The sequence below is a fragment of the Siniperca chuatsi genome, linkage group LG4 (assembly GCF_020085105.1).
Source record: "Siniperca chuatsi isolate FFG_IHB_CAS linkage group LG4, ASM2008510v1, whole genome shotgun sequence".
Lineage (NCBI taxonomy): Eukaryota > Metazoa > Chordata > Actinopteri > Centrarchiformes > Sinipercidae > Siniperca > Siniperca chuatsi.
In genome coordinates, this window is record NC_058045.1 from 18,968,761 (window position 1) to 18,982,303 (window position 13,543).

Below are 13,543 nucleotides of genomic sequence, written 5' to 3' on the forward strand. Positions count from 1 at the left end.
ATTAACGCTAGTTATTTTGACGCTTAGTTAAACTAGACAGTATCTGTACACTCGCTGGACAAAGACAATGAGCGTTTTACCCTAAAAAAAAAGCTTCTAATGACCTCCTGCACATTGTTAATCGTGGTTGCGAAAAACACTATTTATACCAGCGTTAACTACCACATAAGTGACATTACAAATTCGTTTTTTTCACGACACTGCACAACTCATACATGGGAGCCCAGCCTGCCGCTAGTTGGAGAAATAACAACAACTTTTTGAAGTTTCCCACGAAGAAGACGAAGAGGCGTAAACTTCCGGGTTTCAAACGCTTGGCGATAGCAACGAACAACACCGCTGCGTTGCCGAGCTGTGAGTTTTCACAGACTGTTTCGGGTATGTAAAATGTATTTCTATGTTAGCCATAAATGCCAGAGATACATTTACTGTAGCTATGTTGTTGTAGTGTAATGTGCTGACTTTAATTTCGCTAAATCTGAAGTTGCACCATCAATAACGCTATATTATATAATGAAAGACAGACGTTATATTTGCTTTGCAACGGGAATGGATATCTTTTGCTCATTTGGGTTTTCTCATGAAGTAACGTTACAACTTAAGTCTGCCCAACTGAGTCGAGTTGTCTGTCAGCTTAATATATGTTCAAAGCGTTAAAAATGTAAGACTAGTAGACTGTGCTTTGAAACGTCCCTCTCCCCCCTGGAGACCAATCCATGGCAACTGAAACACACGTTGGACTTTAGTGTGTAGCGCATTAAATATTTACTTTTTACTCACTTACCCTGTTACCTCTTCTGTACAAACACCTCTATATGATTATTGTCAAATCCCACGCTAAACAGAGCTTTTACTGTAAATATTTCAGTATTCAGTTAATAATTATACCTCACATCTCTATATTAACATGTATATTTCGTGCATAGCTAGTTACTGCTGACCCCTCTTACTCGATTTGCAAAGCTTAGTCTGTGTGGCTATGTGAATGTTAGACCTGCAGCAACAAACCATTTTTGCAGGATTGATGACAGCCGCTAATTTTTCCACTTTTGTTTTCAGTGTTTTGTGTTGGGATGGGATCTCCAGCAAAAGATGCAACACCACACAGGTAAGACCATATAGTCAACATACAGGAGAACGGACATTTTTGTGGTCTCTGCATGAGACATGTTGCTGTAGCACTGAGTGTCCATTGTGAGAAGGATGTAATGCTTTTAACTGTAATCTCCCTGAAAGATGCTTGTACTTATTCTGTCAGTCCGGTCCCCCACTGTTAAAGTCTAATCCCACATGGATTTAATCTTACTCTACTACTTAAGTGGGTAATCATCTCATTTTCATTTTTTGCTCTTTTTAACATTTGCTGCAGACATGTACTGTACATGCACAGGGTAAAATGTTATGTTATATGTTATCATGCTAAAAGATACTGCAGGACTTATAGTTAAGTGGCTGAAATAAACACAGCTTTGAGTGTTCATTACCCAAATGTGTGTGTGTGTGTGTGTGTGTGGTTGTGTGTGTATAGTAGTGGATTGGTATGCAGAAGTGTACTCTTCCATATTGGACTATAACGTCTTTTTTCCCCTACAGAACCAACATTCATACCCCTGGTTGTGAACCTGACTCCCCACTTCCCCCCATCCATGAGCGACTGGCGTACCTGCGCCCCTCCAGGGAGCTACTGGAGTTCTACAGACAGAAGATTGCCCAGTTTGACGGAGAACACGAGGAGCTGCTGCAGATGCTGGAGAAGTACAAAGCCATCACAGAGGACCAGGTGAGGCACAGCTAGGAGACGTATGTGATTGCTTTGTTTGTGACATTGATTTTCATGTATGCCAGAGTATATTCGCCTGTTTTTAACTGATCTTCTCTCTGTCCCGGATATCCTTCCAGCATAAGCTACAGTGGGAGGTACGACAGCGCGAGGGAGAGATTGCGGAGCTGCAAAACGCTCTGAGTGACATGCAGGTCTACCTTTTCCAAGAGAGAGAACAGTCTCTGCGGCTTTATGCAGAAAATGACCGACTAAAGATCAGGTGGGTGCACGGTTGATGATGAAACCATAAGAACAATAATAAGCCTTATTCACAGCAGATTGATTCCCCCCACACATTAAAACATAACATTAAAACAAATACAAAAAAGACATTACCACACTACCACTACACCACAAGCCATTAATATACCATAAACAAACACCATAAAGAAAAGAAGAAAAAAAACAAATAATGATCATTATCATCATCATTCTTAAGCAGATATTTTAACATGTGATGGCAGGAAAAGTACAGGTGTAATTAATACCTTTTAATAAGGGCTACTTTCCATTTAGGTGTTCCAGATCCATGACCCTGCTATCATGCAGGTTTAATCACTGAGGAGTCTTACTGGGACACTTAAATGGAATGGAGCCATCATTAATGTTAGTAGTTATACCTGTGCTTTTCCCGATCTGACAAGGCCTGCAGTGAAAAAGGAATATGGGAGATTAATAGTAATAGGTTACCGGGCTATCTGACTGAGCTGCCATTGGACATATTATATCTACATAGTATTTAATGATACACCCACGCAGGTGTTTTCTCTTTCCTGATTAGACTTCTTCATAAGAGTCTGTCTGCTCATGTACAGACTGCTCTTGATTGACAGAGGTCCAGTCAGCCAGAGTAAGGGAAAACACCTGTGTAGGTGTGCAGGGCCTTTAAAATCTGTCTTCTGTATTGTGCTGCCATTATTCTTCTGTACATAAAACTATCTAACCATCGATTCACTGTTGTACAGAGAGTTGGGGGACAGGAAGAAAATCCAGCACCTTCTTGCCCTGGTGGGTCCTGATACAGGAGAGATCACATATTTCCACCGGGAACCTCCTCACAAGGTACGTATGTTTACTTCATCACAGACCTTTCTCACAGCAGACGTCTTGACTTGTCAAACACAGGTGCAGTTAATCACCTAACAAATGCTGTGTTGGCTCGCCCACCAAAACAGAACCGAGGCATCAATCATGTGATTAGTTATACCTGTATTTTTCCTGCTATGATAAGTAAAAATATCTGCAGTGAAAAAAACTGACTAACCATCAAATCCTTAAAATATAATTTTCCTACATTTTCAAACAAAATAGTGAATTACTGATTTCAGTTCCACATATAAGCAAACTGATAGGGGAATGCTAATTGACTTGTCCAGGCTTTAGCCTGTGCTGTAAGAGGCCATATGAATGGGGAATTTATCTTTTCTGGTTTGCTGCTTACTTGACCATATGACTTATAGCTCCAACTGCTGCCCAAAGTGTCTCCACATCATACATTTTAACATGAAGGTTTGCATGCATGTTTTACAGACTCAGCTGTGTATTTCAATTTCAATAAAATTTGAACAAATATTAGTTTTTTTTCTCTTCATTTCATTTTCATGGCTAGAGTTTTCCACTTTGAATTCAGTCTATGCCACTAAAAAGGCAAAAACAATACAAAAGAAACACTATATGTGATGACTATATTTCAGGTCACTATCACACAGAGGAACGCTGAGTCCAGGTTGGAGGAAAATCTCAATCTCAGGCCAACAAAGTTAAGACCTGCTGTGACCAGGAAAGGTTTGAAAACACTTTTTTTTTTTTTTTGCAAATGCCTTTTCTACATTTAATATTATTTAAATGTAAAGAAAGATCAATCAAGACATCAACACTGTTATTGTGTTTAAACAAACATGTTATAATGAATGACAGCACCAGATGTGATGATGTTTTCTGTTTAGTGAAACTCAAACACAGATTTGATTTCACGTCTGTCTAAGCAGAGAGCAGCAGGAGAACAAAGTCAGCAGACGGAGTAAATGGAGAGAGCCTGGAACAATACAGGAACGATAACCAGACGTTGTTACTACAGGTAGGTCTCGGTGTCCACTTTCTGAATGCAGGTAATGGGATTTATGTGCTATTATATCTCTCAAACATGCCTACACATCCCAACTGATTTTTTTTTACTATTGAAATGTATAAGGGATGGAAACTTTTTTTCCTCTTCTCCTGTCTCCACGATTTTGGTGATGAATGTACCAAGCTTTTATTTTTGTGGCTCATGTTTCCAGGTGGAGGCTCTGCAGGCTCAGATGGAGGAACAAACCCGTCTGGCCAAAGAGCAGGTAGAGTCTCTGCTGGAGGATCGACGGATTAAAACAGAAGAGGCAGAGGCACAGCTGCAAAGAGATCAGGAGCGAATCACAGCTCTGACTGACAAGTGGGTGAAAGATAAATCTGGATTTGATTTTCTTCATTTTGGAATTATACTTATCACTGAGTGATAATAAATACAGTCTTCAGCCTGACCTCTCACGTTTGACACCTCAGGCTACTGCGAACCCAGAACCTGTTGTATGAGAGCACCAAAGATTTCTTACAACTAAAGTTTGACACACGGGCTCATGAGAAGAGCTGGATGGTGGAGAAGGACCGGCTGCTGAGGGAGCTGGACTCCTGCCACAACCGTCTGAGGAAGGCTGGGTCGGGTGGTGCAGAGCTGGGGCGGACGTGGCAGCCCAGCAGCAGCACGGCGCTGCTCCTTCCCCGGCCTCAACCAGAGTCACAGCAGACACACAAGGAGGAGCTAAAGGTAATATTTGTTCTTTTTTTTTTAGAAAAACTGTCCATATATGTTAATTGTGGGCGTAAATAAATCTTTCCTGCTAACCTATCCGTTTTGTATTGATAACCTTTTCCCTTAATACAGAATATCTAAGCTCTTTTTGTTTAGGGGGGTTTTGTTGTTGTTTGTTTAAATGGATCTATTTAATCAGGCAATGCAGGAGGATCTGAAGCAAGCCCACCGTCTGGCAGAGATGTACAGGGAGCAGTGTATTACCTTGGAGACAGAACTGGCCCAAATCAGAGAGGAAGGAGATGTGGGCAGGGAAATATTTAAGGTACCATGGTTGAACTGATGCTTACGTCTGTAAAATCCTCATACACACCTCTCATTGATTGTTATATATTTTATGGCGATCTCCAAGTTTCTGGTTACTGACATTTTTGACTTACTATTGTATGTGTGCAGGAGCGTTCAGACAAAATGGCCAAGCGTCTTCAGCTGATGACTCAGCGTTATGAGGCGCTGGAGAAGAGGAGGGCCATGGAGGTGGAGGGCTTCAAGACCGACCTGAAGCACCTCAGACAGAAATTCAAAGATGTAGAAAAACAACTCCTCAAGGTAAAAAAAGACTTTCTGAATAACCTACTAGTGTCTTGATTTTCTTTTTTGCTATTTAATTTTGTTTGTCTTGATCATGAGAAAATAAAAAAACAAGCATGTTTTGAGCTCTTTTTTTAAATCATGAATACAGAAAAAAATATGTGATGTCAACAGATCATAAATGATTACCTTATTGAAAGAAACACGACTGAGAAATAATTTCACAATTGTCGCCTGCAGCCTGCCATGTTGCTGATATCCTAGTTAACATTTAAACTGTTTAACCTGGTGTGTATGTATCCACTGCTTCAGGCTACTCTGAATATTGGGCCCAACCAGGACTTAGCCATTCTGCATGAGGTACGTCAGACCAACACCAGGACTAAGAAGGTTCAGGGTGAGCTGATGGCGCTGAAGGCTAAGATCTATGGACTGGAAAATGAGCTGAGATTTAGCTGAGGAATGGACCGTGATGTCTTGTGTCTGCCTATAGAGGAGAATCTATGTGAGGTTTATTTCCCAGTCATGTATGTTTATGCTACTGTGTTTATTATTGAAACTTAGAGTGAATGTTATTTCTATTTTGTACTGTGGACTAATAAAATGTTTTGTTACAATGATTTTAAATTGATGAACACCCACAGTTATTTACAGAATAAGTTCTGCAAGCGGCAATAGTTTTTTTCACAGCGGACATTTTGACGTGAGATAGAAGGAAAAGCACAGGTGTTACTAATACCATTAATGACATTATATTTAAGTGTTGCAGTAAGCCATGACAGTGCCATGGTGAGCCAGCATGCACAATACCAGGACCCTGAAACTGAAGCAGCTAAATGGAATTCAGCCATCATTAATGTTATTTACACCTGTGCTTTTCCGAATGTGACATTAAGATGTCTTCTGAAAAAAAGGCCTGTAAGAATGATAAAGGTGTTAGTTGTTCCACTCAGATACAGCAAAACTAACAGGAGAGTCAAAATGTCGTCATTGAAAAAGGCCAGTCTTGGAGCCCCAACAATATAACCTTTGTATCATCATCATTAATTACTAAAAATGACCTCCATCAGTTACAACATCATATCATGGTATTAAATACAAGTACAGTAATTGACCTGTGTTACCTGTAAAAACTGGCACCACTTTCATCAGTGAAATAACTTGTCTAAATTTGTTTTCTTCATAAATCAAGGTGTTTCTATTTTATTAATTTTTACTACTCACTTAAGGCAGGCCTTAGGCAAATGCAAGATGGTAAGAAATGAAGACTTTCGCCTCTACGTGTCTCATTCATACAAGCTTCAGTCGGAGGAGAAGCTACGCAGCATAATTATTACTTTATTATACTGTAGTTATTAATGTACTATGATTATTATTATATTATTATTATGCAGTGAACTCTACATGCCTACTACCTGGATTTTTTTTTTAACTAACAGAATAGTACATACATACATACAACATTCATATTGTATTTAACACTATAAGCTGTCACAGCCTACCTGACCTTCCTTCTTTTTATTATTTAACACTCAGAAACACAAACCAGTAAAACTTTCAATAACATTCTGTTAAGTTTCTCTGGAAAAACAAAATATATCAAGAAGTATGTTGGTTGTGATGAGCAGTTATGATAAAGAAGGGCTTAATTTTCTTTTTAAGTTGACTGCCTATAAAAAGGGAAAACAGGTAAATGACATTTGTGAATTTAAAATAAAATCACATTTACAATAAAATGTTTTTATTTTACTTTATTATTAATACTACATTACTTTATAATCAAAATATACTGTATGATGACATCACAACAGAAAGTCTAAAATTGTGTTTATTATGTTGAAGATGACGGTAAATGGAAAGTTAGAATTGCAAAGGAGATCAGTTTCATTTCTCTAGAAACATGGATAGAAAGTACAATCATTTAGCGGACATTCTATGCTTTTATTTTGAAACGTACATATAACTTTTTTCCAACACTTATTTACAACAAAGATGTAGAATAACAATTGTCATACTAAAACAGTAAAAGCAACTTTGTACAAGCCAGACGGGGCCAAAGTTATTAATTGTGAGTCATTTTAGAGTTCAACTAAAATGTACTTCCACAATCATTCACAAACACTGTTTCCGGTTTCCGGTGGATAGCGTGACGCAGTATTGTACCTGGAAGTTTTGACTGCTTGATTCTCTGCGCATGCTCATCCATTGTCATTAGAGATTGCAGTGTTGTTTGTGAGTACTGGATGATGGCAGCTACACTAACAGCGTGAAGAGAGAGCGTAGAGTTGAGTATTGACTGTCACTGTTTGAGATACCATGACCCACTTCTTCAGTCGTCAGATTTGCTAAGTAGGCACTTACAGTTAGGTCAGCTAAAGCTAGCTCAGCTCTCTCTGTCTTTCACTGTCTCTTGTTTACCTGCCGGCTTTTATACACAAGTGCCTGGAGAAATGCAGAGAATAAGGACTTTGAAAACTGGTTGGCAGCTGCTGAAATCAAGCTGTGAGGGAGCAGCAAAACTAGTAAACACCTCGCCTTCGACCTCACGAAATTATAGCCATGTAAGTGGATGATTTATTCATATTTATTTAAATTAAGATGAAGGTGAATGAAGACAACGAAAATGACATGTACTTTCACTTTTCTTTTAACAACTGGTTGTTGTGCTTATATTTCTTTCCCATTTCAATGTTAAAGGGGAATGAAATGTAACAGCAGGGAAGAAACACATTGAACACCATGCTTAAGCTAATCACAGCACACACACCGATGATTACTGTGGTGTGTGGTACACCACAGTAATCATCACCACAGTTATTGCTATCTTATTCATCCAGTTCACTCATAGTGAGTAATCTCCTCCAATAAAACTGTGTTGTGTAATTTATATACTCTCAGCCTGTAGTTAATGAACAACCCCATGTTTTCCTACTGCACGTGCCACCACTCTCTGGCCCAGCTCCCTCCTCAGGGCTCCAACTCGTTCGGGCTCCTCTTTGACATTGATGGGGTACTGGTGCGGGGCAGGACACTGATCCCTGCAGCCAAGCAGTGCTTCAGGAACCTGGTGGATTACAATGGGAAATACAAATTGCCTGTGGTGTTTGTCACCAATGCTGGGAACTGCATGAGGCAGACCAAAGCCGAGCATCTGTCACATCTGCTCGAAGTGGAGGTAAACTGAACACTTCACCTTTTTAAATCATTATAAGTGTCCTCAGCATGCTTTGTTTTGAGTCTTTTTCTCTGTATTCCCTTTATCTCAGGTGTCTCCAGACCAGGTGATGCTGTCCCACAGTCCTTTGCGAATGTTTACCCAGTTCCACAAAATGCGTGTGCTGGTGTCGGGACAGGGTCCTGTGGAGGAGGTGGCTCGCAAGTATCCTGTCTTAAAATCAGGGACTCTGTTTTCTGCATTCCCTCTGGATGTTGACCTTAAAAGTGTGCGTGTTCTGTTTATTCAGTGTATTTTTGTCCACCTTGTTATCAGTATTTAATCTTTGTACCCTTTGTTCCCTTTGCTGCCTGACTCTCTTGCTTTCTTTATTTGTCATGAGGAATAGTCATTAATTCAAGTCAATATGTGGATATTTAAAGCCTTTGATTTTATTCTTACTTTCTTTTCGTAACAAGTCTCAGAATAACCCAGTGGTTAATGCCTTCCTAATATATAAAGAAATATAGTCATTTATACTTCAGGAAACACATTATAGAAGTCCAAAGCCAAATTCCCAACACAAAAAAGATTGCCAGCAGGTGGTACCTGTGATTTTTTTGTTAGACAGAAGTATTTCCTTTATATGTGTTTTGTAGCTCATAACTCTTGCTCACCTGTGTTTGACTTTAACCTGCCAAACTTCAGCCTGGGCTTTCAGGATGTTGTTACTATAGATATGCTCAGAGAGGCATATCCTCTCCTAGATGTCGTAGATCACAACAGAAGACCCAAGGACAGAGTAAGTAGCATTAATGTTGAAGCTAGTTTATGTTCAGTTACGGATGAGATAGACATCTTACCAACTGTGTATAATGTTTTACAGATTCCACCCACCAAAGGCTTACGGCCAATAGATGGTACGTTTCCACACACAGTCAACATTGTAGCTATGAGTGTAATGCTTAATTCACAATTTATATATGAACACCGGTATGGCTGTCTTTTATATTATTTCCTTCTTCACCTGTTTGTTCATGCAGCTGTCATCTTATTTGGTGAGCCAATCAGATGGGAGACCAACCTCCAGCTTATCGTTGACGTGCTGCTAACAAATGGGGACCCAGACAACGCCTGGAGTTCGATGCAGTACCCTCACATCCCAGTCTTGGCCTGTAACATGGACCTACTGTGGATGGCCGAGGCGAAAAATCCCAGGTACAGTATGTGTGTGTCATAAAATACACACATTAGGATGTACATCACACCCTGAAACCTTATTAAAAGTTTTCACTGCAGTGTTATTAAACTAAATGTCCCTGTCTCATAGGTTTGGTCACGGGATGTTCCTAGTGTGCTTAGAGAGCCTGTACAAGAAGGTCACAGGCTATGAGCTGAAGTACGAGGCTCTGATCGGTAAACCCAGTGTGGTGACTTACAACTACGCTGAGCTGCTGATAAGACAGCAGGCTGAGAGACTTGGCTGGACCACACCTGTGAAGAGGCTGTATGCCATAGGGTGAGTGACTCAGTCATCTCTTGACTTTAGACCCACATTTGACACTTGAAGACCATGGCACACCAATCACACATTCCCCCACAAACACAGATTTTTGTTTGATGTATACGTAGTATACAGAGTGAAAAGATTTCCCTATCAACAGGAGGATGTGGTTGATGAGTGGGTTACACCACCCTCGGGAGACTGGTTACACCAGTTACACCAGTAACACGCGATAAAATCATTCAATAGCTGTGTAATTGATGGCTAGGCTATGATTAGATGTCTACTGAACTTTCACTTTTGTTATTAATTTAACTACTTTTTAGACGAGACTGCTATGTACCATTTACACGTCTTAGACGTCAAATCAACAGGAAATTGCTCAGTGGGGTGAGCTGTACAAGATTGTTGCAACCTAAATAAGCTAATGACAAAAACTACAAATAATTTTTTAGAATGGTCACTAACTCTAGCTGGAATGCTAATACTACATTATTTCAAACCCTGGAGTTGTTAAACATATGTGACATCAGGAAACGTCAGGTAGGCACTTTTGTATTTCAATTTCTTAACAATTTACTTCCCAATAAGACGGTGTAGTCCCTTATTCATCCAGGAGTGTTCCATCGTAGAAAAGGTTTCAGTCGTAGTCATCTGGACACTGTTTTCAGAATCAAGATGTTTCGGCTCCCATCCGGAAGTCATTCTCAATTGTGAAAATTGACATTTCAAACATTTTTGAAACCTTTTCTACGAATTTACTTCCCACTTCCTTTCACAGTTTCTTTGTAACTAGATCTAAGATCCACTGTTATCACACCAGATCATTTGATCTTCTACATAGTCAGTTATACCAAACTAGCCATGGCCAGTTTTCCATTAGGTACAGAGGTCCGGTTATATGGAACAGCTTTTCTGCTTGAATTCGCAGTCACTCCTCATTTCTGATTTAAAAAAAAAAACATCTTAAACAACTTCTCTTGACAGAGGACAGTACTATGTAAATGAGGTATGATACAGCGTATGAAGCAGTGCAAAAAATGTGTTATTGTAATCCTTGTTTTTATTGATTTTTTTTTTCTCCCTTGGTCTTTTTATCTCTAGTATTTCTTGTTTGGAAATTGTATTCTCTTTTTTCTTTTTAGATATTTTAAAAATATTTGTCTGTTTTTGTGGCAAGCATATATAGCTGTCTTTAATCTCAGTGTTAGGTGGGTTCCTTTTACAAGCCCTCATGGGGTTCTTTTCATCCCACCTGTGCTTTTTCTTATGTTATTGTACATGTTTCTCTTTTATTTTATTTTATTATATGCACAAATAAAGAAAAAAAAAAGAATAATGGTTAACGTTAATGTCCGAGTGTGTTGTGACCAAATATTAATAATAAAGTGGTAACACTTTACAATAAGGTGCACAATTTTGAGTAGTTACCAGGGAACAAATGAGGAACGAATGAGGAACTAGCTGCTAGTGCACCATTAGTTAATGAGTAATTCCTAATAAAATCTTATAGAGTAGCTAATGCTTAGTTTATTAAGAAACGAATGAGGAATGATTCAGGTACAACTTGATTATTGATGAATTGTTAATAAGTGCTTCTCTAATAATTCCTAATGGGGGACTATATAGTAGATAATGATGAGTTACTAGAGAACAGACTGGGAGATCCCACATTAATGAATCATTAGGTAATGATTAGTTCATGAATCTCTGTGAATCGATCATACTGACCACTTTCTTCACGAGTCGCTCCTGATTAATTAACCAGCCGGTGAACGGCATAAAAGTGGTAGTACTAATTCTTAAACATTAGACACACACTGACACAAGGCATGTGTGGGTCACTGAAGGCCAAGTTGCCTGAAAAGGTATGTGAAGAAGAGGCCTTCAGTTTCAAAGGTTGAGGTCATTTTTGACATCAACTGTTTGACCTGTTGAGTTTGGTCAACTATTTGATTTGGATTTGATTGATCAGTGTAACCTGGGCAGTTAGTTTTAAACACAACATTAGAATGTTCCCTGTTGTTGGAGAATGTCTGTCTGATTGGTGTGCAGTGCGCTTAACAATCATGCTGTTTGTCCTTTGGTCTTTGATGTGAAGTAAAAGCTCCTTGTAATGTGTTGTCACTCCATCTCTTTTTATAGTGATAACCCCATGGCTGACATATACGGCGCCAATCTGTACAACCGCTACCTCCAGGATTCTCTGCGTACCAAGGCCCGGATGCAGGCTAAGAGTGGCAGAGGAGGTGTAGATCCCTTGGCAGAAGCTATCAATGACACGCCGAAAATGACATCAGCAGAATTAGGCGGAGCGTCAAGTGTGTACGGGGCAGAGGAGGACCTCCCCGAGGGGTGCAGCTCCATGTTGGTGTGCACAGGAGTGTACAGCAGAGACCAGCAGGAGCTGCCCTCAGACTCAACGCACACTGTCACTGAGCAGCACATCTTCCACGGTCACAGGGACTTCCGCTTTGACCCCAGCCTCACGCAGCCGTCCTTCGTGGTGCAGGATGTAAAGGAGGCGGTGGAGCTGGTGTTTCAGCAGGAAGGCTGGCCACTGGAGTAGGATGAGTGGCTCGAGTCTCTCAAACTCTGGCTTCATCTCACAGCCGTCCCTTAAGTGGTAGTAGCAGAAGCTTTGAGTGTTTTATTATTTTAATTTTTTTCTCTAATCTAAGCCCCTGATTGTCACAGGGGAGATGTAGCTGTTACTGTGGCTAGTTCTTAGAGATTTTAAGTGCCATAGAATCAGCTGCAAAAAGCAACAGTATGCAGGTTTACACTAAATATAGGAAAGTTACACACATTTTAAGTGGGTAATGCATGGTAGTGTATCACAGATCGATGCAGTACCTGTTTTGTATTTTTCATGAACACCCACATTCCTGTTTCTAATAGCCCTACATACTATATATATATATATTACATAGTCCTTTCATGCCTTTTCTTTCTCTTTTTTAACGCACATGGATTGTTAAGAATGCAAGTCTAGGTGTTGATTTGCATGCATTTTTACTACACTACTAGTCCATGGATTAGAGTTCAAATATAGTTACACATTAAGAAGGATAAGATGGATTTTATTCTTTGCACAACACTCTACCTTACTGGGTCATCTTGCCTTTCCAAAATATACACACACGCACACACACACACACACACACACACACACACACACACCCTCAGTAGGTCTTAACTAGACCAGTTCTGCTGTCATATGTCAGCTTGATTTGTTTTTAAGATAGGGTGAATGCGTAACCACTAATGCTGACAAGAATAAGTTGCCAGGTTTCACTTTAGTACCTCATCAGTTTTGATTTTAGCCTCAATCAAGAGTACAGTAATTTTATTTTACTACTATTTTGTGAAAATGTCAGAATTATACAAAGTACCACATTTTCCACAGTTATTTGGAAAATGCTATTTTTCTGTCAAGTGGGTTTAGTTATGAAAATCTTATGAATGGTTAATGTGAATGTCTGTATTAGAAGACTTGTGGGAGAACAAATTTAATTACAGTTGAAGCACCAGTGAACATTTCTTGTTCACAAGTGCTGGTTTGTCATAATTGTAACCGACAGGTATAACAGTGAATGATTTGCAGGTTAAAACTGTGGAACTCTATGTACTGTAAAAGTCATACTGTATGAAAGAACAATTAAAAAGGATGAAAGACACAAAAAG

General features: G+C 39.5%; 2 protein-coding genes across 2 annotated transcripts; both read left to right on the forward strand.

Annotated features, from left to right (window-relative positions):
- The first annotated feature begins 49 nt into the window (after positions 1-49).
- On the forward strand, positions 50-5,818 carry ccdc77 (coiled-coil domain containing 77). The gene is made up of 12 exons (XM_044191906.1): positions 50-378; positions 1,060-1,108; positions 1,594-1,780; positions 1,900-2,042; positions 2,788-2,884; positions 3,517-3,607; positions 3,811-3,899; positions 4,102-4,250; positions 4,361-4,622; positions 4,807-4,932; positions 5,064-5,216; positions 5,511-5,818. The coding sequence occupies exons 1-12, from the start codon at positions 216-218 to the stop codon at positions 5,655-5,657; spliced, it is 1,656 nt and encodes a 551-aa protein (XP_044047841.1). The 5' UTR covers positions 50-215; the 3' UTR covers positions 5,658-5,818.
- Positions 5,819-7,327: 1,509 nt separating this feature from the next.
- hdhd5 (haloacid dehalogenase like hydrolase domain containing 5) lies at positions 7,328-13,542 on the forward strand. The gene is made up of 9 exons (XM_044191907.1): positions 7,328-7,482; positions 7,638-7,759; positions 8,158-8,373; positions 8,465-8,577; positions 9,061-9,154; positions 9,239-9,272; positions 9,396-9,570; positions 9,683-9,871; positions 12,002-13,542. Coding segments are annotated over exons 1-9 (1,368 nt in total). The 5' UTR covers positions 7,328-7,481; the 3' UTR covers positions 12,426-13,542.
- Position 13,543: the final 1 nt, after the last annotated feature.